At 40.8% G+C, this 27,286-nt stretch overlaps 1 protein-coding gene across 1 annotated transcript in view; it reads left to right on the forward strand.

Annotated features, from left to right (window-relative positions):
• Window positions 1-8,511: 8,511 nt before the first annotated feature.
• Window positions 8,512-27,286, forward strand: part of LOC107291715 (homeobox protein BarH-like 2) — a 37,935-nt gene continuing 19,160 nt past the window's right edge. The window contains exon 1 of the mRNA XM_015820741.1: window positions 8,512-8,701. Coding sequence (XP_015676227.1) covers window positions 8,512-8,701 — 190 coding nt within the window. The remainder of the gene's footprint in view (window positions 8,702-27,286) is intronic.

Here is a 27,286-nt window from a genome sequence, read left to right on the forward strand (position 1 = left end):
AATCGGAGAGAAAACTGATCTATGTGATGGCATAAAGGCTTGATAGCACAATCAATCAAACACTAACATTTAATACCATGCAGTAGGAAAGCTGTTAAAAAGCAACCACAGAATGAACAAAAAGCATAAATACAGCATAAATAGCTCTAGAACCAATTGTTTTTAAACGGCTTAGAAAACTAACAAAGAAGAGTAAGGGGGTGGAAGGTTATTGTTTTTTATTCTTTTATATTGGGTTTTTATTGTTTGTAAGCCGCCCAGAGTCACTGAGAGTGGAAAGAAAGAAAGAGAAGAAAGAGAAAAAAAGAGAAGAAAGAAAGAAAGAAAGAAAGAAAGAAAGAAAGAAAGAAAGAAAGAAAGAAAGAAAGAAAGAAAGAAAACCAATGGAGCATAGCTTCTGGAAATTATTAAGGCCCTTTAACCAGGAGTGGCCTTTGGAGGTGTCTGTATTTACTTCTGTGTAAAAAAATAACATGGTGCATGTTTGTGTGTTTTCTCTTTGTGTTGTATCTATGTGTGCTTATTTGCACTCTGCAATTGCAATGCAGATCACATAGGTTCCATTTTAGGCCATGTGATCAAGAAGTAGGAATGGGGGTTGAGCTCGGGTTGAACTGTGGGGTCCTTGGTGGTCTCTGAGTTCGGTGGTTTTCTTGCAGAGATTTTATTACCAAGTGAAATAGATAATGATGATGCTACCTAGTTGGGTAATGGAATATCTGCAAGAAAACCACCCAGCTCAGAGACCACCAAGGACTCCACAGTTTTCTTCTTCTTCTTCCTCCTCCTCCTCCTCCTCCTCCTCCTCCTCCTCCTCCTCCTCCTCCCCCACTCCCTTCTAGCACTGATGATGTTACCTAGTTGGGTAATGAAACATCTGCAAGAAAACAAGCAAGTTCAGAGAGCACCAAGGATCCCTTATTTCAGCCCTGAGCTACAAATATTCTCTTCTATCATTATTGGCCAAATCAAGTACCTGCTCCATTCTAGATATAAAAACATAATCCAAATGCATGCCTAATCAACAGTGGGAAAAGATAGTTCTGGTAAAAAGAACTCACTACCTGACAAACACACACAAACACACACATACACACACACACACACACACACAAAGCCAGGAACAGCTACAATGGCCCCAGACTGTCCCAGGCAAATATGCAGCTGTGAGGCTTATCACTTTCTCCCACCCCAGACAACAGGCTTGAATGCGATCCCTACAAGTTGTCAAAAGTTGTTACCAAATTATAAATTTGAATATAACACCAAGCAATGAGTTAAATATTTGAATGGAGGATAGCTGGGCTGCCTATACAATTTGCACCACATCTGAATGTAACTGATTTCTATTTTTTGGGCCCAAGTCCTGCCCATTGTGTTGTGGTGTAGGATGCCCTAGCAAGCAACTGGAGCATTGGATAGGATTCTTCGCTGGAAAAAGTTTGCTCACTCCGACTTTAGAGCTTAATGCCAGCAACTGAGGTCTGGAAACCACCTGGCAACCACTGCAGATGACAGAACTGATCTAATGTGTGTATAGCAATCAATCAAAGGAGGGTAGCTACTCTGTGAAAAACCAGCCAAGGTTTTCAGACCATTTTTAAATGCAGCCCCTTGAAAAACACAACATGGGGGAGTGTGAATTTTGGTTTGCCAAACTGGCACAACTCCTCATTTTCAGAGATAAGGAGAGGGAGAGAAAGAGAGGGAGGGAGGGAGGGAGAAGAAACCACAAGAGAGAAATAAAGCTCCACTTCATTCTTTCAAACTTTTGTGCTATTCAGCCTTTCTCACCACTTTTTTACTTTTATACGACATGTGTAAAAAAATGAAACAGCCAAAATGTGAAACAAATATATTACAATACATCTTAAAATATTACTGCTGATCTTTATAGTAATATTATAATTATTACTATCTTTTATCAATATAGAATCAATGCAGTTGCAGCTTACACTATTGTGTATCTGCGAGAGTTAAAATGTGCCAGGCAGGATGATAATGATTCCAACAATGTGTAAATTATCAGAAAGAAAGATGCGTTAGATTCTCCAAAGTAACTTTGGGTAATACAAAAAAAAAAATGATAAGTAGAATTTATGAACAGAATAAAGGAGTCAGATCTGTAACAGTTTCATATTGATTGCATGTTACAAAGTGTACTTTATAAGGTGTAGAATGTTCACACTTAATTTTCCTGAAACTAAAAATTAAATTTAAAAATGCACACATGAATTTGAATATCTTTTCTACCCTCAGGCTGAATTCACAAGCGTCTCCCAGTAGCGAAATATTTTTGTTTGCTTGTGCCAGTAAAATTGCACTAGAATTGGTTCACTTTTGATTGGGGAATACTCCATACATTTTTAATAATAATAATAATAATAATAATAATAATAATAATAATAATAATAATAATAATAATAATAATAATAATAATCTGAACAGTTGCTGGGATACATATACATACACAGCACGCAAATACCAAAGCACCTCAAAAGAACAGTGATCAACAAGGTTTTGTGACTTTATTCCAGTTGTTTTGATCACCCAGAAAGAAAATGTCATTGATAAACGGCTGAAAGTTGGACTCATTAAAACAAGGGGTGGAATTCTCCAATGAACTTTTTTTTTCATGGGAGAGGATTTGAAATAGAAAAAAAGAAACAGCTTTATTTAAAATCCTTGAAAAGCAAAGGGAGATTTATGCAGAAATGCTTCCAATTTCATTATCCTTCTGCCTGATAATGTTGTTTCCCTCCCCCCCGCCCCGCCTCTCTAGTTTTCTCCGTGCTCAACAGCTTTATTGTATTCAGAGAAGAATAAGTACGCAGACAGGAAAAATGAGGTGAAATAATCTCCATCAAACTGGGGCCAAATGGAAAGGCGTCTGCCTTGTTTCTCTTCTATCTCTGATTAAAAAAGTACATTAAAATTATTTTTTTAATCGAAAGTTAAAACCGATTGTCGGCTGAACGTGCCTTCCAATCAAGCACAAAATCAGCCTTTTTTTTCTTTTCTTTCTCCAAGTCGGAGAAAGTGTACTTAGAAGGAGTTGGGATTTTAACACGCCCTACATTTCGGGAGAATGAAGTTTTGGGGAAAGACCCCAATAAAAGGGAGAAGGCCTTGGCGCTGAGCCTTCGTCCTCCGGATCTTTGATCAGTTGCCCGTAGGGCGAAAAGACCTTCAGCACAATTCCAAGAAAAAGAAGAAGAAGGGAAAAAACACACACAATCTCCTTGCACAAACTTCCCCAAGCCTCGTTTTTCAAGTCATTCTAGCTTAGTTTCACAAAACCTCAGCTGTCACTTGAGAAAACAGCAGCGCTTCTTTAATAGCGTTCTTTCTGTTCGTCTAAGTATTATATTCTTGCAGAAATTCTAATTTCCCGGTTCGAGGTTTTGGGGTTTTTTTGGGGGGGGGGTTCAGTTTATGGGAGACTCCCGTTGGCTGAATCTCCGTTTGGGCTTCTGAAGTTCATTCTCATTTTATTTCAAAATGAAAAGAAGCAAAAAATCCTGCCAGCCAGGATTCGCTGTCCTCCGGGGAGAGAGTCCTGCCTATTTTATTTCGTTTCGTTTGAATCGGGGAGAGGGGAAACAAGGCGCAAAATAATATTTTTTTTTCTGGTGCTCCCTTTCATTGGGAAAATTCGTGGTGGTTGACTTGAGACAAATCATAACAATAGGGACTGACAGGAGGAAAAACTCGTTATAGCCCGGCGTTCGTTCCTTAACCTACATAGGATCTTATCCATTTATCTCAAGCATCTACTGCGGCTTTAGGATGGCACTCTATCCTTCGTTTAATGGCACTGGTTTCAATGAATCTGCGGTTAGAAGAGGAACTGGAATGTTTACACGCACATTATGAATCCCGCTTTGTTACCGTTGGCTGCAAGTTTTAAAGCAGGTGTTCTTTTAAAGCGAATCTTTAAAGGGGGGGCAGGGGGAATCCCCAGCGGCTGCTTCTGAAGCAAGGAACGCGCGCGCTTCAAGCTTTCCCAGGAATAAATCCCATCGAGGTCAATGGGAGTTATTCTCGAAGACTTTTGCAATTCCTTTTTCCCCTACGTGCGTGCCGTGGCTTTTCTTGGCGGTGTTGGGTCACTTGCACCGCCTTTGCTGAATTGCACACCCGCACAAAGCGGACACAAATACACCACACAGGGGCCGCTCGGTCTCTGCTGTGTGGCTTTGGGTTTGTGCAGCCGGGTGAATATTGTGTCTCGAAGGTTGGAGTCTTTCCCTCTCTTTCTGATATACAACGGGGGGGGGGGGTCGAGCACACACACAAATGCACAAAACCCTTGGGAGAAACAGGGTCCATCCGGTGGGCTGTCCCTCTCTGGCGCTTCTTCCCAATTTTTTAAAATTGATTTCAGACCGTTATTCCTAACTGCCTTAAATGGCTATGCTTTATTATTATTATTATTATTATTATTATTATTATTATTATTATTATTATTATTATTATTATTATTGTTGTTGTTGTTGTTGTTGTTGTTGTTGTTGTTGTTGTTGTTGTTGTTGTTGTTGCTGCTGCTGCTGCTGCTGTTGCTGCTGTTGCTGTTGCTGATTTAATCTACAGTTTGGTTCACAATCTGGGACTAGTAAAAACTTAAAAGTTCAAGTCCTAACCAAGGACCTAAGCGCTGTTAAGGAAGCGTCTAAGTATATAGGCAGTTCCAAGTGAGATGGTGTGTTGTTGTTTTTTTGCAATGTCATAATCTTCAGGTCTAATAAATTCAAAATTTCCATGTATCCAGGCAGCCCTTTGGGTATTGCTCCGTTGATCAATCAACCATCGATTTCTTCCTCAACAATCGCTCAACTTGAATTGGCAAATCGCGATATTTCGTTATTATTATTTTTTTCTAGCTGTTTCTCTTCCACTCCTGCATCATATCAATGAACCAGACTTTTTTCCCCCCCCTTTCCCACGATAGCGATATCAGGCGTGTGGTGGGACAGATGTCCCAAAATTATCAGTCTGTCTGTTTGGATCCCAAAGTTATCGTTTCCATTTTGTATCTCTCGCCTTCTGATTTAATTGTAGGAAAGTTTATAAACTCAATTCCTTCACGCCAGGATTTCAAGCTAACTAAACAAATCCTGGGAGGAGCAGAATTACATAAGCAGTAACATAAGAAACGGACAGGCAGATATCCCTCCGGTTCGGCAGGAAACTAAGAAAACGAGAGGGGGGAGGAGCGCGTCTTCCTTGCCCTTCGCCCAAGTGCAAAGTCAGGTCTATGGTAGCGACTCCCCCGCGAATGATACGTAGCTGCTCCCTAAATGTGGGTTACCGAAGGAGGAAGGGGAGTTCGGTTGCTTTATCACGGGGGGGGGGGAGGAAATAAAATGAATTATAGATATATGCAGGTAGAGATAGATACCGGTAGATATGGACATGCTGTAAGATAGGAAAGCTTACTTTTATTTTTTATCCACGCGGAATAAAAATACTATTCACCCAGCCATCTGTCCACTCTTGGGGCGGGGGGGGAAGGGACATTTAAAACGACGTGGTTTTTTTTTCTCTCGTTTGCTTGGCTTTTCGTCCTGGGGGAGGAGAAGGCCGGTTTTCTGACGGCGAGGGGTTTTAAAAAGTTTTCGATAGGAAAAAATGCAACAGGAAGGAAGAGCGGCCGAGCCCGGGGGCTGCTAAGCAGGAGAACCAGAGTTAAGGATCAAAGAAGCGGGAGCGAGTTTCTGAATGAGCGCGGAAGAAGGGGGGAGGGGGGAAGGGGGAAAAAAAAAAAAAACCCCACCATTCGAGATGAGAGCGGCTGAAAAAGCTCCGTCTTCTGGGGCAAAACGGTTGGGGAAAATAACTGCAGCTAGAATTAGATAGTTGCAAGGCGTGGAATGGGAGAGGGAGGGAGAGAGAGGAGAGAGACCCGGGGCGCGAGAGATCTGGGATTTAGGCTTTTCTCCGCGCGGGGGGGGCGGTTTCTTCCCACGCGTGGTTAGGAAGGTGGTGGTGGGATGCGGGGAAATTCGCGAGCTTCTACCCGGAGGAGGTGGAGGAGAGAGAGGAGGAGGAGGAAGAAAGGTCGACGTCGCCCCGTCCCTTAAAAACTCCAGGGTGCTCTTCTTGAAAAGGTTTCGTGGGCTAGAATTGCCCGCGACCGCAGTTGATGGGGGGGGGGGACCCCGTGGGTGCACTCGCCAGCCTTTTCCATCCAAGCCTGACCGCGGAAAAAAAGCCCGGGAATAACTGGAAGAGGGATTAGCTTTCCCTCCCAGGTTCGCGATTACCGGCCTGTTACCTTGCAGGTCACATATAGGGGAGGGGGAGATGGTTCCTGGTCTTGGGGTGCTACGTGAGGGAGCTGCGCCCCTAAACATCGTCCCCCCCTCCCTGGATTTTGGGGACATTTGCAAAAGTCCCGGATCCGAAGCCCCTGCAGCAGGGAAGAGAGGCGCGCTCCCGGAGGCGCACCGTCAAAAAGCTCGTTCCGGGCAACCAGCCGAGAGCCGAGGAAAGGAACGAACACTGAAGCCTGTTACGATTTGGCTTCACCTGCCTGCAGCTCCAGAAGGGGAGAAGACAGTTTGATATTGGCTGAATCGGCTTACAGGGGCCCTTTCCCCCAAAGGACGGAAGCTGTCTGCGCGGGAGCGTGGATGGGTCGCTTTTCAGGCCGGTTTTTCACCTCGCAGCTCCCGCCTGAATATGGGAAATCCAGGAGAAGAGCGCTGAAAATGTATACTAAAACCAATAAAACCAGCAGATGATTGATAGATAGATAGATAGATAGATAGATAGATAGATAGATAGATAGATAGATAGATAGATAGATAGATAGATAGATAGACAGACAGACAGACAGACAGACAGACAGACAGACAGACAGANAGAAAGAAAGAAAGAAAGAAAGAAAGAAAGAAAGAAAGAAAGAAAGAAAGAAAGAAAGAAAGAAAGAAAGAAAGAAAGAAATGCATGAGTGTATTCTTTATGGCTCTCCAGTTTCTTATGAAGCCAAATAAAATTCAGGCTGGTGTGGCAAATTTTCTGAACTTGAGCCTCTTTTGATCGCGGCCGATGGGGGTCCACATTCAGTATCCTGAATCGGCAAAGAGTTGGATCGTTGGAGCAGTCAGTGGGTGGGAAAAACTTTCTCGTTTCATTTAGGCGTCCAAGTCGACGGGGTCGGCCCGTCCAAGCTCAGTAAGACTTAACAGACAGATGTGGAGTTGCGCCTGGGCGCATCCTCAGCCTTGTTGGCCTCCCTTGAGATTATTTCACACCGAAGCCTATTACCCCGAGAGCGCATTGTGGCTTATAGGAGTCTTTTAGAATCACAGTCTCGGTCTCTCTCACACTCTCTCTGTGTGTGTGTCTGTGTGTCTGTGTTTGTACAATGCTACAAAGTACTGTACTTATCCGGTAGGATATCCTTCAGAACAAAGAATGGGATGTTTCCATTACAAACACAACTTTCATATATTCAGAGACCATTTCATGCTCCGGCCAAGGTTATCTTCTTTTAGCGGACTCGGCCTGAAGGCCCTCGTCAGAACGCCTTTCCCAGCTATTCCTACAAATCTCCCGTCTTTTAGTTTATAATGCTGACCTGCGCGCGTTTGCTGGGAAGCGAATATTAACCGGCCCACCCCAAAAGCCCTGAAACGGGACCGGACCACAATCAGGGCACCTGTTAATCCAGGGCGCCCTGGATTTACCTCGGTTAGGGCAGGACCCCGCGTTGAGCTTCACCTGAGGGTTAGGGTCCCTCTGCTTTTCCCTTGGGGAAGCAGGGGGTGTACCACCAGAAGGCAGAGCGGGCTGCCTATTTGTGGCTTAGCTTAATTCGGATTCTGCTCCTTTTTGGAACCAAGCGCCGAAGTCCTCCCAGGACTTCCCGCGGGACAACTTTAAGTCTCCAAAGGAGTCTGACGGGTTCGTTTCTGTTTCTTCCAACGTCTGTTGCAAAAGCGGGAGGGAGGATGGAAGAAGAGGCGGGGAAGTGAATCCTCTCTTACACCCAACACACACACACACACACACACATCAGCGCAGCCAAGCCTAACCCCAACCCCTGGGCCTTCTTCCAGCTGGAGGAGGGAAGCGAAGCCAATCCACACCTCGGCTTCTTAAAATAGAGCGATGACTCGCTGTCCCGCGCAGCCCGCGGTCGAACAATGGGGTCGCTGCGGAAGATAGGCGCGCTTGATTGACAGCTGGGGTGTTCTGAGCAGGGCCGGGTGCGCGGCTCTCTCCGAGGCTTATATAGAGGCTGGAGGTGGGGAAGGCAGGAGGAGAGCGCGGCGGGCAGGCAAGGCAGGCAGGCAAAGAAAGAAGGAAGAAAGGAAGGCAGTCAGTCAGTCAAGGACGGCAGCCAAGGAAGGCAGCCAAGGAAGGCAGGCAGGCAGGCAGAGTCACTGGATCTCGGGGGCCGCCCGCCAGCCCAGCGCCGACTTTCCCTGCGGTTTCCTTCTCCTTCGCTCCCCTCCCGGGGCTCCGCGGTGCCCCCCTTCCCCCCCGAGCTTTCCCCCCGCCATGCACTGCCAAGGTGGGCTCCGGCTGCCGTCTCCCGGGCAGCAGCTGAAAGCAGCCAGGCGGCGCTACAAGACCTTCATGATCGACGAGATCCTCTCCAAGGAGACCTGCGATTACTTCGAGAAGCTCTCGCTCTACTCCGTCTGCCCCTCGCTGGTCGTGAGACCCAAAGCTTTGCACTCCTGCACCGGTAAGAGGCCCGGGAGGGGAGGGGAAGGGAGGGGAGGGGAAGGGAAGCCTCGCTTTCCCCTCTCGAGAAGGACAACGTTTTGGGGGAGACAGACCGGCTGCGGGGCTTGGATCCTGCCTCGGGGTCCAGGCAAAGAAAGCTTAACGATGGATGTAGACTTCTCTTCTCCTTTCTTCTTCCTTCCTTCCTTCCTTCCTTCCTTTCTCCTTCCTTCCTTCGGTTCCTTTCTCCGTTTTCTTTCCTTTCTCCTTCCTTTTCCTTCCTTCCTTTGATTCCTTTCTCCTTCCTTTCCTTCTTTTCCTTCCTTCAATTCCTTTCTCCTTCCTTTTCCTTCCTTCAATTCCTTTCTCGTTTCTCCTTCCTTTCCTTTCTCCTTTCTTTTTTCCCCTTCCTTCCTTCCTTCCTTCCTTCCTTCCTTCCTTCCTTCCTTCCTTCCTTCCTTCCTTCCTTCCTTACTTACTTACTTACTTACTTACTTACTTACTTACTTACTTACTTACTTTTGTTCTTTTCTCTCTCTCTCTGTAAAATGTTTGCCAAAGAAGCCGCAAATCTCTTCCCTTGCAAATAAGTTTTCAGGGCAACTGTTGTTGTTGAACCTCAACGTTTGTGGTCTTACCTGAAACTCATATTCAGTGGGTTGCAGGCATCCTGCTTTGAATTTTACCCAGGGGCAAAAGAGAGTTTCACACACACACACACCACATTAAGGGTAATCTTTCTCAAAGTGGGATTTAAGATTGTGCCAAGGATTCGGGATCAGCAACTGGGGAGATTATTGGTTTCAGAGAAAGTTTCAGTTGCTCTCCACCCCCATCCCAGTCCCGAAACTAAGATCCAAGTGTAAGAAGGAACTTTAGAAATCAACCTCTAACTAGGGCAGATCAATCAAGGACATAATTCCCAATAATGCTGTTTCTCAAATGCCTGGCAAGCAAATGTTTCCCAATTGTCACTTACCCTGTTATATCTCCTATGACTTCAAAGGCACAAAGTGGCAATTGTCGGTGCTTATACCGACACAGTAGATGGCTATCCTCTCTTCATCTGTCTTTCCTTTTTGACAGGCAAGCAACTGTCCTCTGGATCCAAAAAGGACCCAGAAATAATACCCAGGTTTGGGGGGGGGGGTTAGAGAAGGGTGGTGAATTGGACAAATACTTCCAAGTGCTCTTAGGAGCTCAGATCTTCAGATGCAGTTGCTTACAATACATTGCAGTTACTTACTACAAGCATTTGTCTTCCAAAGTTGAGTTCCTATGACGAGCGGGGGGCTACCCAAGAGTCCAAGATTAAGTCACCCTGCTCTGTGATTATACACAAAACAGCAAATACGATTGGTTGTAATTCGTGGGTGTTGTGAGCTTGGGGCTAAAATAGGGAGAATTGTTTTGTCTATATGGAGAGTCTCAGTCATCCAGATCATGGTTGTCTCAAAGGTGCTTTTATAAAAGGCAACTGGAGCAGCTTTGTTTTTGCTTGGAGACGCTTCGCTTCTGATCCAAGAAGCGTCTTCACTTCTTCACTTCAGAACTGAAAAAGCTTCTTGTTTTGTTTTCATTTCCTTACCATAAAATAAAAAAAAATGTCAGCTTTCCCAGTATTTATTTTTTTTAACAGTTACGGATTTTGGCGAAAATGGTGAGACAGCTTTGGATTGGACGGGGAAGAGGCAGGAATAAGTTAGCGCTTTGGCTTAGTCTAGTCCTTGCAGAGTGACCTTCTTTCATTAAATCTCCCCTTTTCCAATCCTAAGCAAAAACTAGATCTCTCTATGTGTGATTCAGAAGGAGGATCTCTAGCATGGTTCTCCTGTAGCTGTTTGCAAAGAGTTGCTTATCTTTCTTCAAAAGTTGATGCGCCAATTCCATTACTTCCCCTCATATTAATATTGCCTTGTGGCTGGATTTTGTTCAGGTTGAGCCACACCGAAATGCTTTTTTTCAACTTTGAAGCTTATTAGAATGACAAATCAATAAAACTTGAGTTCAGGTATGCCACCAAGCCACTCTGCTAAATCAACCCCAAATTGTTGGGCTTAAGACATAAACTGAGATTTATAAATCACAAGGAGTGGGTTCACACATTCCTCCAAGCCTAGATCAAGGAAACCATCCTATGTCTTAACATAATGTGTGAATTCAACCTTTTGCCCAGCTTAATTTAGTTTGCAGAGTTAATGTCAGGTTAAAATAAAGAAACACTGTGTTGCTTTGAAAGACCCGTGGGATTTCTGTATAATAAATAAAGTGTCCCATTGTCTTCTAGGATGTAATCCAATTCCAAAATGATTGCAATTTCCTTGTTAGGAAATAAGATTAACTGAAATAGAAACTGATTAGTTACGAAGTTCACAGGTCTTGCAAGCACTGGGTGTAAAGATTGATCAGTTGACATGCCTATGATTTAAATGTGAAGTAAACCCACTAATACTTTATACTACTAAATTGCAAGACCCAGTTTGCTTAAATCTTCTGGGCAAATATATTTCTTTTAACATGAAGCCACTCAGGCCAAACTTTCCACGCTTCCCTAATATATTTCATTGGGAAATATCCCTGAAAATCAGTGAGCATGTAATCAGCGAATCAGAAAATATTTTAATCCATTTTCCCTTTCCTTTGGGACAATGTGGCCAGAAATGAGAATCTGTTCAAAAAAAGTGTATCAATTTTAATTGAACTGAAAATCATACTAGTCCCAATTTGATCAAAGGAGAAATTTTTCAATTGTTAGCCTACTAAACTTGTGTTTAGAAATAATTTAACATTGACTGTGGCATACTCAAAAGGTTTTCATACAGAATCCCCTTAATAATTGTATAAATTTTACCAAGTAGCAAATAGAGCTGTTGTGTAATAAATATTTTAGGATGGGGAAAAGTTATGTAATTTATTTAGCCAATCAAGTGCAACACATTGGCACAGTGACTGTAACATTTTGAAATAAGCCCTGTTTACTTTAAATATCTAAAGTCTTACACTCACCTGTTCTATTCCTGTAAAATCAAGGGCAGAACTGGCAGTGAAATTTCGATCATTAAAATTAGTATTTTTTTTAATCCCATTTTAATAGAACAGGTGTTCTCCTGCCTCTTAAATAAAAGATTGCACTGAAATGTAATGGTATGTATGTCGCTTTTAAACATAACATTTAAAAGAAAGTTATGACATTTTCAGATTTCATTCTTGGGCATCTTACTTTGATGCTGCTACTTGTGCTAAAAACCAAAATCATTAAATTCCTGTAAAAAAAAGCAAAAAAAAAAGCCAAGAATTAGAAATTGGGTGTGGTTCCTTCATAAAACACCCTGGGTGTAGATTAAGTGTGTTATCATTAAAGCAGATCTCAATAAACCACATTGATCATAGCATGAGTGGCAAAACATTTTCATGACAAATAGTGTTTAAAATGAAAGCAGAAAGTTATTGGATAGGGATTCTTTTGGAAGGCGTATCTCTTTTGGGCTTTAATTTAAATCTATCCACTCCCATCTGATAAGGAAGTGTTGTTAGTAAAATACTGCTAGATTTCAATCTCATGTATTAAAAAGATGTAAGTTTCACCAAATTCAGGGTCACTTATGTTTGAGACAATTAGTGTAAAATTTGGCTAAAAAATTTCCAACTGCCCTCTGCCTGATTCCCGTCTTTTGGGAATCACTAGTTCCATTCTCTAAAAAATAATTGGATTCCCTATAACTTAGTCTGGCAAAACATGCCATGTAGGAACACAATGTGTAATTAATTGAAATGTTAGGGAAGTGCTTAAAAGCATTGACAGAGTAATTCCACTTTACAATTGCCTTATTACAATGTTATATTGTCATTCATATTTTATATCAATTTCCCCCTCATTTTTCATTCAAGCCAAGAATTTATAACCAAGAATCGCTTATTAAGAACTCAAAGGCAATTGCTCTTCATTTGCATTTATCATATCCTGATCTTTGAGAGATTCCCATGAAGTGAAAGACAGTCAGATATAAAATAAAAGTCCCATTAAAATAGATCAGTAATCTGTCAGAAGTTACAAGTTAAATTGCATACATAAGTCTCAAACTACCTTGCATGCAATTAATTAAAACAAACAAGATCTGGAGAATCCGAAGCTCTTTGAAAGTTGTAATTCTTCGTATGTTTTATTGGGAATGACTGCTGAACACAGAATGGTTTATTTTTGAGTAGATTTGCACTATGGAAACACCTCTTGATCTGTATTGTATGAAAGATTAGCACATTCAGATATTGTTCAGAAGGAAATAATAGTCTACTCAGAGTCAGTTGGAGGAGCCTATAAATCCTGTGAATAATAATAATAAAAAAGACAGCTATTGTAATTTGCTGCTACTTTACTCATAAACTTCCAGTGAATCAGCATATGTACAGCAGAATGACATGGGAATGTGGAATTAATTTTAAAAAGGTATTTTCCTATTTCAAAGACTTATCTTGATTATTATTAACTTGTCTTGGAAAAAAATATTAACAAATGGCTGGAGGCTGTTCTCTTTTAATTTTTCGAATGGCTCATAACCAAATGTGGTGATTCAGTAGCTACTCATGCATCATTCAGTTGCAAAAACCCGTATACAATATTTACTCACACAGTGCTAAATCAGAATTCCTCAACAGTGGAATTCCTGTCATCTCAATTATTTCTTCCAGAAAGTTACTCTGGATTATGATAATCGATTGACTCATGGTGGGAACATAAGTATTTTTGCCTTAAGAGTTTTTTTTTAATTAAAATAGGAACACAAAGTGGCTTTCTTTCCTTGCCCTGAATTTAATAGTTCAAACTTCAGGTGCACAACTACTCACGGAAGGAAAACCAGCTACTGATTAAGAACATGAAACTGATCTATAAACATGAGTAAAATATATACAATCTTTTGTAACTACAGCCAAACTGCGATTTAAACACTGTCTTGCTTCAGTCTTTTAATGCCTCAATGAGAAGCAGGGTGCATTGAGAAATTCAGCGTGAGGGCAACTATTAATAATAATACATGACATTAATAACAATATGCTCTTTAAGACAAACAACTTATAATGGTTTCCCTGCTTCCAGTTGAACCTACTTATTTTAAAACCTTTCATCCGTGACAGGAGCGAGGCAAAGGAAGACAGTGCCGTATTACTCTCTTTAAGCATGACCGCTCTTAATTGAAACCATGTAAAATTTACCCAGATATTATACCCAAGGCAGTTTCTAAAATGCTTGGAATAATAATCTTCATGATGAATTGCTTCATCTTCACAGCTGTTCTAAAGGACAGACTTTTCTCATGTTGGCAGTCAAATCTCTTAGTATTTTTGTTGGCTGAAACTCGCCAACAATCTTTGTTTCATCTTAGAGCACATGGTTGGTAAGCAAAATATGACTTTCCAACACAACTAGCAGACCTTTAAGATATAGAACAGCCCAGCAATATCCCTTTCCAACTCAACTGATATCTGAATACCAGATGACCAAGTCAGACAATTTTACCCACACAATTGATTCTTCCCATTCTCATGCTTTCTCTTCAACGCTCACTGCTGATAAAAGAATGCCATCAAGCTCACAGTTAAATTGACTGTAATAAATACTGTCCTACTCATGCTTCTAGCTTAAAGAGGACTAAATCAGGCAAAACAAATGCAGACTGTAGGAGTCAAAGGAGGAGGGGTGGGGAATTCCTGAAAAGGTCAAAAATAGGGTAAATTATGTTTTATTTAATTCAATAACCCATCACAAAAACAGACAGAAATGCATGATGGTTATAGGTTTAAGTGTCCATAAAGCACATTGGGAACAAATTCTGGTTGGTCTCTTCTGATTTTGAATTTATCAGTGACAAAAACAGTTCTAACTCGGCCATTGAAAAGTTCCAATGTTCAGATCAAAGAAAGTTGGTTAATCATGAAAATGAACAATTTGACTGCTTTTGGCTGAAGGAGAAATGCACAAGTTATTAGCTAAGAAGTGGCCATTGAGGGTTGTTCTCAAAATATATGTAAGAGATAGGTTACCGCAAACTTCTTTTTTCCCTTGAAATCAATCTATAGAAGACCTGAGTTAAGTTATTGTAAATGGTTATTTTTTTAAATAATAATAATCACAAACCACTTTGCAATTGCCTTGGAATGCAAGAACTGCACAATTGTGCCTATCAACAATTCATTGTTGTAGGAAATGGATCTTTAGAATGCCAGGTGTTGTGACAACCAACTTTAAAAAATGGTCGATTATGTAAGAATTGCATGCGTTTCCTTGAGCCGCATGATAGATAATCCTTAATCCAACCCAGAAGTTCTTTTTTATTTATATATATATATTATTTTTTTAGCGGGGAGGGTTGTTGTTGCATTGTTGTTGTTTTAACTAGAACAGTATAGCAAGGTTAGAGCTGTTGAGGCAAGTTCATTCAAAACAGTGGAATCTTTCTGTAGGGATGAATTTATGAGATTCAAATATCAATAGCAAGCTTTCCTGATTTGCATTGATAGCTTAATTAGAACATCCTTCTAAAGAACTTAGAGCTTGTACTAACCAAATTCATCTCCAGATTAGGTTTCAATCTCTGAATATTACCTTTGGAACCATATTGACCCGAATTGCTGTTTACCTTGTTAAAAGCCAACTGATTTAACATCGTACTTTCTTAATTTTGGTTTCCTTTTGATATTCATTTGATGCTGATTTTGTGAAACAGCCTTTTTGTCATGGATTTTGACACAATCTTTTAATAAAGGAGTGGCACTTCATTGAAAACACAAGACATTTTGGAACTGTAAAGATGGAGTTAACAATTTATATATATATATGGTCTCTAATTATGCTAAAAATGCGAATCCTGGGTAAATCCATACCATAAAATAATCCGAACACCAGGATAATACTAAAAACAAAACTGTTTAATATAAAAGCTGAGCCTTTCGTCGGTCAACACTACCGACATCATCAGAGCGTGATGCAAGATTGCTGGGAGTAACTAGGTCAAGGAGCCGAGCACAAAGTCGCCCGGCAGCATATATATATATATATGGGCTCAAGACATTTCTGTAAATGAGACAATGTTCTTTCTGTACAAACTGACCTGGGTAGGTAGAGCAATAATAACAGGTCAGCAATTCCCACTATCCATGAGGTTAGCAGACTAGTTTGTGGACCCCTCATAAACTTAGTACACTTTTTCAACACCTTATAGTGAATTCGCCATTCTGTCTGGTGGTCCTCTTGTTGCACACACAGATGCTGCATTGTGGCGTGACTAGAATGTGCAACTGTTACAATTAAAAAAAAAACCTCTAGCATGTATATGTTAGCAGCAAAGCTTAGAGTACCCTTTTGTTCTGCATAACCCAAAAATCAACCACACTGTTCCTCATCTCATAGAAGCCCTGGCTTGCAATTGCCTAGAGCAAGGGATGTTGGGAGATGTAGTTTACACATGAAATACCCATGATATAAATCAGGGGTCTTCAAACTTGGCCCTTTTATGACTTGGCTGGCTGAGGAATTCTGGGAGTTGAAGTCCACAAGTCATAAAAGGACCAAGTTTGAAGACCCCTGTTATAAATAAAGAACTAATTACTCCAAAACTGTAACACAATCTATATCAGAGGTACAAAACCAGAAGCTTGCCAGAGCTCCTTGTTGACCCTGAAAGCATTGGAGGGGGCCCCAAGGCCGCACCCCAAATTGCCACACAATGGAGAATTTTAATAACATTTAATAATTTAATGTGCATGGGAAGTAGTTTTACTTCCTGCATTTTATTTATTGCCATTTTAATTACATGTCACTTAAACCATTTAAAATTAAATTTCTTCCTGGACACACCCACTTTTTGGCAGGTTGGTTCCAAGATTATTTTAGGCCCGAAGAAAAGTTGCACGTAGGATCAACACTTTAATGCTATCTTTCCTATCGGCGACAAATTGCCATGTAATCTTGGATCTGGATGAGGTTGAATGAACCCAGTGCATTGGGCAACTCAAGTGCAATGCTTGTTTGTGTACAGGGAGAAGATAACCCTTGGGTGACTGGAATCTCATATATATCAATTGGGCATTATTTCCTATTGCGTTTGCAACGATCAGGGTCACTTTGTCAAATGGAGTCTCATAATAAGAAAGGTCAGTGTATTGTTTCATTAGGGCTATGCAAATAGTTGTATAATGTTGGAAAAGGTGGAAGGAAATAGAAGAAGGAACTGGCATATTATCAATCAGTGTGGTGCAGCTGGTCCTCAGATTATGACATTTGTTTAACAACTGTTCCAAGTTACAAGGGCAGGAGCTTCTTGTATGCACAAAAGCTGTTCTCTGAATGGCAGAGGTCCCCAACCCCTGGTCTGTGGACCGGCACCGGTCCATGGCATGACAGCAACCGGTCCATGCAAACAAGTGAAGCCTCATCTGCAGGATGCAAGCAGCACGCAAAACCACGCACCCTCCAGTCCACGGAAAAACCTTTCTCCATGGAACTGGTCCCTGATGCCCAAAAGGTTGGAGACCTCTGCTGTATGGCACATGTGTTGACTGAGGATCAGTGGTGCACTCCAAGAATACTTGTCAACCATTCCTGAACCTGAAGGTATTTGGGACCCAGAGGTGTAGTCTTCCGAGTTTTTGGACTCATGCTGGAACCAAACCTCAGGGAACTTCTCTCTGTGGCTGTTAGAGAGTCAAAAATGCCCGTCTCCAAATCTGAAGCTGGAGATGCACCCATGTCATCTCCATCCATCCAATTTTCTACATAATGGAATGTCTGCACTTCACATGAAGCCCTTCTGAACTGGGCAAAGAGTAAATAGCTCATTTAAAAGATTTCCGATGACCAGGCCACCCGAAGATGTGGTGTTTTAACATTCCTTGGACAAACCCCATAGCTTTGGGAGGAAGCAGAACCCTTTTAGAAATTATTTTAAGTTTTATCACAGAAATAGGAAAGGTCAGTCTGAGTTTCGTAGCCAACCTGATCAACTCTGGAAGCCCAGAGAAGCAGAAGATTTATGACATATTATAAAACAATCCAGTTGTTTATATTGGTGACCCCAGAAGCTCGTGATGGCATTTTTGTGTGTATGTGTGGAGAAGGTCAGCAAAAGTCCCAGCGTGGAATTGTTTTAAATTTGATCTGGGACACACTTCAAAATCCACATGGAAACTGTTTCTGCTGAGACCTACTTTCCCCGTTTAATTGAATGGATAGTGTTACGGCATTCCTGAGGGAAGGCACAGAGCTGTGGGAAAGGGAACAAGACATGATGAGTACAGTGTGGGTAGATTCTTTTTCACTCTAAACCTTATTATCGGCCCTGTAGCAGCTGTATTAATTCACTTAAATAAAACAAACATGCCATTGTAGGTAATACTGTTTATCAGTCTCATTTACACCTAGCTGGAGGGAGTTTGCATTCTGGCAATGATAGAGGCAATAGGAATGGGATACAATTCCTTATTTGCAGAAATCTTTCCATCTAAAAGGATTATAAAGTTGGCTGAGGCAAGGCACCGAACACTCATAAATATTCTAACCTTCATTTAGGCTGACTGCAATGTCCTTTCTGGTTTGCCACAGAACACCACATTTTGCACAATAGAATATGCAAGGCAGCCAAAAATAATTATCAGATTCTCTGTAACAACTATGATGAGAACATAAAACAGCCCAGCCCAAAGTAATTGCTGTTATGCAGTTGTGATATCTCTTTGCCACAGAGAACTGGTGTAGCTGTAGAAAAGGTATGAGTGCAGGACATGGGACTCTCCAGATGCTGTTGAACAATTTTCAGCACCCCAGCTGTCAAGACTTGCTAGTGAGGGATGCTGGCTGTCATACTTCTTCCACATCTGGCAAGTTGCATTTTATTCTCCTTCCGAATACCAACACATCCTTCGGCAAGCTTTGAAATGTGAAATGAATTTCTAACATAAATGAAGATCAGACAAGACCATCTGTTTCACCTGAGTATTTTTACAACCAGGCTAAAAACTGGGTGACTGTGAATTCTAGTTTCCACCTTAAGCATGCAAGCTGGCTGGGTTGGGTGTCTTTGGGCCAGTCCTTCTCTCTCTCAGCCCAATTCACATCACAGGGTTACTGTTGTGTGTGGGGGGGAGCAGGAAGGGGTGTTGAATTTGTTCACCTCCTTGAGTGATTTGTGAAAAAAACAATAACAGGATACAAATAAATAATAAGAGTGGAGTGGAGAGTTTCTTTGTGAATTGAGTTTTGCAGTGGTGCTTATTTCTGGTAAAAGAGCTGCTTAAAAAATCTGATCTGGTGGAAAGCTAGCCTAGAAGAAAGAAATAGAAATAACATATATAGATGGCCACTGAATCAGCAAAACAGAGACCAAAAAAAATCTGGAAAAGAGTTCTAATTGTGCTTGGGTTGTGGACAAAGCTTCTTAACAGTGGCCACGCATCTTGCTATTACTGTTGTATTACCTGATGTTTTACACACTCTCTTGCAGTCAGCGCCACAAACAGCTTCGGTAGCCTATTCTTTCCATCCCATTTTTTTTCAGCGCTCTGGGTTTTCTGAGCTAAATTTAGCCCTTAACGATGCTAATCCAGAGCTGCTTGAAAGCCTGTATTATTCCACCTCGACTCCTTTTCCTCTTAGCAATTATCTTGACCTTCCTCCTCTGCTTTTATCCGATTTCTTTTTCTCTTTTTTAACTTCTATTTTTTTTCCTTGACATTAATCCACTGGTGCACAATGCCTGCTTTATTTCTCAATCTTCACAAAGTCAAGGAATCCATCCACTGCGAGGATTACAGGATTTCTTACAAAAGAATCAGCGCATTACGGCTGTGGTTTAGGACGATTAAAGCCTTCTATTAAATTACTAGAGGGGAATAACAGTTGCCTCACCTGCATTGTGAAAAATCCAGCATAAATGCGGAGTGATTAGGGTTCCCCCACCCACCCTTCAAATCACTAAAACGATTGCAGTGAAAATAAAGGGCCTGGATGAGCTGATTCATAATGCTGTCAAAAGGTGCTGATAGGTTTGTGCTGCTGTAAGATCACATAGCATGGCGTGTATTACACCGTCTTTAGATCCTAAATACACTTACAGCCAGCATCTGAAAAGAGCATGAAAACAACAAGGAAATGTCAATGTGTTTGAAATACACACACATACACACGCTACAGGGGCACATGTCTCCGGTGAGTTATCTCAAGAGGCTGGAATACTAAGTTTCTTAAAATAGCATTCCTGGATATTCAGCGTAGGATCACATGATTTCTCAGTTTCCCGACAGAACGTGGGCTCACATGCTGCAGTAAACCATAATTTTCTTGGGTTCTGCTGGACATGAATTTAGGAAGAGGTTTTTCAATCATGGCAGGCCCATTCAATTCTGGTTTGACTGGATTGAATTTATTTACTTTTATCTCACCTTTATTATTTTTATCACTATCTCAAGGCAGAAAACATACTAATCCTCTTTCCTCCTTCTATTTTTCCCCACAGCCACAACGCTGTGAAGTGGGGGGGCTGAGAGAGAGAGAGTAACTGGACCAAGATCACCCAGCTGACTTTTATGCCTAAGATCGGACTTGAACTCACAGTCTCCTAGTTGATTGGCCTAAAGTCACCCAGCTAGCTTTTGTGCCTGGTGCAGGGTTAGAACTCACAGGGTTCTGGTTTCTAGCCTTAACCACTAGACCAAACTTTGATAATCAACAGGGGAACAAATGTATGAACCTAAATGATGCATTTGATGTAACAAACTGCACAGTGCAGATGTTAGCATTCTGTAACCCAATATTTGTTTTGTCAAATCTACCTAAATCTTATCTTCCAAACCACTGAATTTTCAGCAGTCCTAGTGAAGGACTCCCAAGTCTTATGTGATGGAATGGAGGTTTCTTCTGGACCTCAAACTTCCTGCCAGGGGACAAGTCCAAGGCTACATTTTTTATTTATCTAGAGAAATCAGGGCAAATCCCTGCCCTGTAAATCCATAAGATTTGTTGGGGGGCTTTTTTTTAGGTTGAAGCATTTCTGCATTTTTTAAAGAGTAGTGCTAAGTAGTTCTGTTAATCACAGCAGTTGTAATACTTGGCTGATCATGTTGTTCTTGACAAGCTAAACAGGTTTAGATCTGGTTAGTCTTTGGATGAGAGACTGGAATTTACAGAGTAAAAGAAAGCAATATAGTACAGCAGTGTTGTGAAGAACACAACATGGCATAGTGTTAGTTATTTAAAAGATTAGGTGTCTTCCATAGTTTCGGCCAGCCTTTCAATTGGGCAGAGTTGACACCCTTCCATTTTATGTCACACATACACTGTTAAAGAGGTGGGACTTTGATTGTGTGATTGTGACTAACGTCTTAATTTTTTTGATATCCAGAAAGATGAGTGTCCCTTCTCTGTCACACCACCTACTTTCTGGATTTGCCATCTCTTCTGAATTTATCTGCCCACCCTAAGCCTTGAAAACTTGGGTTAAGGCAAGCAAAAAGTTCTGTCTTTTTAATTATTTGTCAAGTTCTGTCTTTTTCTATTATTTAGAATAGTTTCTTGTTCTGGAGTCTTTGGCGTGTATGTGTGTCTTGCATTTAAATATTAATTCCATTATACGCCATCCAGAGTCACTATAAATTTGGCCAGACTCATCAATTTATTTTAATAAACACATTTCAATAACTACACCACGGAAATCGATGGGAGTTGATTTCAACTCAAAGAAAACTTAACCTACAGCTGAAGTCAACAACGGGCTGGGCTTGGAAATATGTAGTTGATAGTTGTATCGGAGCACCCTGGGATCTAAATATTGTACCAGCTAGTATTAAAATAGAAACACACTGGTGATCAGCTTGATTTATGTGTCTGGAGAGCTGCAGTGGGATTGGCCAAACAGTTATATCCTGAGCTCGGTCCAACATGCCTTCCACCTTCAACCGAGTATTGCAAACTCTATGAAAAATGGCAGACAAATTCCGGGCGATTATAGGCGAGAAGGTGGCCTTTGTCTTGCCTTGGTTAAAGTGTTTGTCATTTAAGCTTCCCGCATTTTTTCAAGTCAGACATATCTTACATCCATTTGGGGAATGGCATGTTTTTAATAGGAAACCTTATACAAGCAAGACTAATTGTTTGTCTCATCCAGAGAAGTGTAAGCTAGGTCTCTGAGGCCAACTTCATCTCAACTGTTCTTCTGCAACCCCAGAGTCACCTTTGACCAGGCTGCAAACTTAAGGACTACCTCAGCAGAAACCCGGCAGAGGACTTTTTTTCTGCCTCCTTTCTGCATTGAAGTAATGCTGTTGGGTTTATACATTTAAAGAAACACAGAAGATTGCAATATTCACCGCCTCCCTTTAAAAAAAAACCAGGGAAAAATAGAAAAACAGTCTTATGTGCATGATCCGGTTTGAACGGCAAATCTTACAAATTGTATCACTGGGCTGATAGGAACTGTAGCCCATGAGATGGATATAAAACTCAACTTTCAGTAGCTAAAAGCAAGGGGGAGGGCCTGTTCTTCTGCAGCAGGGCTGCTAACCTCAAACCATTCTTCTACAATGAAGAGAAAGTGGCACCCACACAGGAAGGATGTGGTTTGGGAGACTTTTGGAATTTTAGGAATAAACCTTTCAGATAGATGATATTGTAGATAGCCTGTCCTGTAATTACTGCAGCATGGTTCCCCAGCTAGAGTTTAAGTGCCCCACAAAGCACGGTTCATTGATAAAATGAAAATCAAGCCACAGTGATGTTCATACTAAAAATGGAAAAATGGAAAGTTTGTAATCCATGCCCAGAATCCTTGAAGGAGCATCTTCTTCCAGAGGTGTCTTCCACTTTCAGAGCAAACCCCCAGTAAATGGAACCTATTATACTGGGATTTTTAGCTCATTATTTTCTTCCTTTTTCTTTTTAAAGATGCACGTTATATTGTTATACGTTTGTTATATTGGAAGACAATTAGTGCATTCTCTTATTATCAAAGTCCATTTGTAACCTGTGCATGCATGACTATTGTTAATTATGCTGAACATATCCCAGATTAGATTTCCTACTGTATATGTGTAAAATGGACTTTCACCTACTAAATTCCTTTCAGGTTTTATAATTCATTACAAAGAGGATTATGTTTCCTGTGAATGCATCCAGAAACATGCATGAAACGTAAACTGTTTGCATAATTCTCTTTAATGTGGGGAAAGGGTTGATTTCCATTAGGAGTGAAGAAAGAGTTGGGAAGATTCTCTGTAGATATTGTTTTATGCTGATTTCCATCATCGTCAGAAATCCATTTGAAAGAAGGGTTTGTGTAAATGCAAAATTCCTGCATGTAAGAGATCTCATCAGATAAAAATAGATGTGATCTCAGTCTGTCTGAATTCCAAGAGAGTAGAGAGTCTCTTTTTTAAGAGATAAATTCATTGAAGAAGGAAAGCTGTGTTAGTCTACGGTAGCAAAACTCAGGAGTTTAGTGGCACCTTTTCCAACTATCTATTTTTATTAAAAAGTGTAAACTTTCCTGATCTGTGATCCACATTAAAAAAGGGGAAAACTTGAGATTAGTCCCAACCCTGTTGGCCTTTTCTAAGGCGTTGAAGACCTGGTTATGTGTCCAGGCCTGAAACTCCAAGTGTGTTAAGGGCCCGATTAGAAGTTTAAGAATTTAGGGATCCCTTTTTGAAGAAGATGGGCAGTTCATAAATGGGAAAAATAAATAGCAGACATCCAGACTCGTGGCCATGAAAAGCCTGGTGTTTTAGGAGTTGGCCCGGTTTTCTTTTAAAAGTGACTCTATTGATAAAATCTTCTCTACAATTGATAGCAGCAACTCCTACAGTTTAACTATAGATTAAGTAAGGAAGTCCTTCCGTTTATTCATCTCTTTCTCAGTGGTGAAGGACGATGTTTTATTATAGCTCTGTCTTAGTTGCAAATTGCCTGTACAGTATTGAAGTATTGCCATTGTTTGGTTTCTAGGCAGCTGGGCAGCAGTTAGCTATTCCCTGTTGCTTCATTAATATAATTCACAACTCAAATCCAAAAACAACAGAGAAGTTTCTTATAAATAGGAGGTATTTATGCCGTGTCACTCACTATTGCCTTTCACTTGCCAGAGAAGTTATACCCCGTCCTATTGTCTTTATCTCCTATGCAAGGAGAAACAAATTTGGAGGCAGTTCACCATGTAAAGAATGTAAGTTATCCTGATCCACAAATCAGTTAAGCTCATTTGTTTGCACTGAAACAAATTTAGTTACAATTAAGTCCCCAGGCTTGCGTTTAAGATATGCTTTGCCTTAACTGGTTAGACTGATGGAATGATGTACCTGTAAACTGAGCTCTGCCAGCATCCTAATTCATACGATCATTTCTCTGACTTGTTTTATTTTTATTCTTTTTTCCCCTTGACAGATATTTGAATGTTTATTTACCAAAAAGGGATCACAACAAAACATTGCAATGTGAATGGGGTTTTGTTCATCGTTCAACTCATTCAGCCATGCTCTTCTGTTGGATACTCCATCCCGTTTCTGCTCTGCCTTCTGTCTCTCTTTCTTCCCGTTCCCACAAGGCATACTCTGAACTCACATTTTTTTAATCCACTGAGAACGTTCAGTCCATGTGAATCTGGGAGCATTGTTTAGCAGTAATCATATACTGTATTATCATATATCAAATGAATGTTGGTACTTGTAGAGGGTTGTGGAGATCATCTCAAAGAAGGATTCAGTGTCTGTTAGGTAGACACCAGCTTAGCCTCGGAAAGGAAGAGAGTATAAGAAAGAAACTTAAGATAGGCCCACCTTGATTCTCTTGGACATAAGAAAGAGGAGAGAGAATCTCTCAGGCTTTCAAGATTCTGTGATTATACCCTGCAACAGCAAAGTAGAGTTCCAGTAGTCCATTTGAAGACTTTCAAAAGACCGTGTTGTCCTTCTGCATCTGATGCTTCCCTCTTGTGCATGTAGAGAGACCATTTGACCATGTGAAGAATTGAAACTTTCCTATATGATTGTTTTCTCCATTTATTCCAGTTAAATAGTTCCTTCTAGCTCTTAAAGCAGGCCAGAAGCCACGGGGAAGATTTTTTATATCTTAATGTGAATGGGTGATATGTCTTTGATGAACTGCACTCTGTCTATGAGTATTTCTGTATTTTCTCCCAACCACAAAAAGGATTTAAACAGCTGCTCCTGTGGCTGAATTATACAATACTGTCCATCTGTTGAGGACATTGGACTATTTTAGAAGGTCTATGTATCAAAAATGTTCAAGCCCATATAGACTCACTCCCAAGCCATTTGGCTTGAGGTATAAAATTTAAATATCGATTACACACTATAATATAATTTGGAGCCAGATTGTTCTCCCTTAAATCATCAGAACTATCGTAGGAAAACCATGATGGTAATTTGGACACCATTACACATGTATCTTCTTCTTAGTCCATCATTGACAAAGGTGCCCATTACTTCATGGTGGGGCCGGTTCAGAGAATACCTGAAGCAATCTTATATTTCAAGGGATATTTAAAAAAAAGAGGTGTGTCAACTAAAATATGGGAGCTACTGAATCCAAATTTAGCAGTTTCGGAATGTGTGTTGACAGGTAGAAATGAGATTCTGAGCTTTTGCTGGTTTAAGCAATAAAGTAATTAGGACTTTAGTCAGTTCATGGGTAGAGATTCTTTTTGAATAGCTATTTGCTCATCCTATTGGGCCGTTTGCTATATGGTGTACTTATTTATTTGTGAAGAAGATTTCCTTCCAACATACTTCCACAATGGGAAGGATAAAGGATGCATTGAAAAAGATCCTTCCTTCTTTAGAAAGAGAGCTAGGCACCAATGTCTTGAACACTGGAGCTTTTGGTGGGTGCGTACCAGCTCACCCCCATTTCAACACCTCAATTGCTCTTTAAGTCCTCAGGTGTTGGTATTAAGATACCACTCAACATCTAAGTGTAATTTTTGTTTGTTAAATGAACATCTGATAGGCTTATGTTTTCTTCGGTTCTTTGCTACATTTATTGCCAGTTTGCATCTTGTGATTCTGACATTTTAATTTTACTACAATTCTGGAAAGTAGGGTTGGGTTGAGAGATAATGACTAGCTCCAAAACTATATGATTGGGTATAAATAAGACACACGATGTGCTAATGCTGTATAAAATGTTAGGGTTTCAAAGATACCACCATATTTTACAGTAATAAGTTATCTCCACTGGTCTATTAAAAGCTGATCGTTAATCAAATAACATTACATGGTCCGATCATAATCCCTGTTGGAAATGAGACAGTGGAATAAATAAAAAATGCAAGCGCCAGCCAAAGGGGACATTTTTCCTCCATTTCTGGCTACCCCATCATATCTCTGGGTCTTTTCTATGTTTCTTTTTCAGGAGATTCTTAGAAAAGAGAGCAGTTAACATTCTTAATTTGTCTGTGCCACTTCTCTGCCTGTTACCCACCCAGGGGAGCTAATTGATGAAAAACAAAGGTTCCGCGGGCAGACAGAAAACTTTATCATGTGTCACGATGCATTCTTCTAAATGGCATTGTTTGTGCAGCTGTTCTCTAGAGCTGGCTCCATGGTTTATTTTTGGCCCATTTAGGAGGGGGAAAGGCAAGGGTGTTCTTTCGATTGTGACATGAATGATACCAAAGAATTAAAATAACAGAGCTCAGGAGATCTAAGGCAGCTTCTTGCAGAAGTCTTCTTGCGATGAATGCAAGATGTAGGGAAAAGATTTGGGACAATTCGAATGATAGGAGAACTCAACTGAAATGTCAGTCCATAGTTAGTACATTCCTGCCGGAGGCATGTTTCACTTGCATTATTTAAAGAAAGAAAAAGGCAATTATGATGTTTCTTTTTTTTCTACATGCTGTAAATGAAGACAACCTCTATAATGAAAGCTGTGGATCACATTGGGAGATGAAGGTGAAGATTAAATACAAAATAGACCAAACTAATGACAGCAGGTGCAGCAACCAGCTTTAGAAATGACAATAAAAATATTGGTGGATAGCTTCTGACTTTCAGGATTGACTATCAACAGTAAAGGAACCATCATCAAGGAATGTTTCACAGACTAGTGCTCGGTTGGTTAGCAATGAAAGCCTTGGGGAAGGTATTCAGATGTCCTAAGGTATCAGTGCCTACAAAGATCTGGACCATGCAGACAATGCTCTTCCCTGTGACACTTTAAGAAAATAAAAGTTGGACTTTTGATTTTGGAGAAAACTCCTGAGAATCCCATGGATCATCAAATGGAGATCAAATAAATTCAGAGACCTCATTTGAGGCACAAATGACTAGACCCACATTATCCTACTTGGGATACCTCATGCCAAGGTCTAGTTCTCTGGAAAAGGCTGTAATGCTGAGAAAGGTGGAAGGATGACCAGCAGTCAGCTGGATGGACTCAATGACAGCCATGATGACTGTATTACGGGGAAAGTTAAAGGTTCAGATGGAAGACAGGTCATCTTGGAGAAGAACTATCTTTTCAGCTGCTAAGAGTCAACACAGGCGTGATGGCATATAATCAATCAATCAGAGCAACACAGATAGTTATCATAGCTTTGCCAGCTTT

The sequence above is a fragment of the Protobothrops mucrosquamatus genome, unplaced genomic scaffold (genome assembly GCF_001527695.2).
Source record: "Protobothrops mucrosquamatus isolate PMUCROS unplaced genomic scaffold, P.Mucros_1.0 scaffold1173, whole genome shotgun sequence".
Taxonomy (NCBI): Eukaryota; Metazoa; Chordata; class Lepidosauria; order Squamata; family Viperidae; genus Protobothrops; species Protobothrops mucrosquamatus.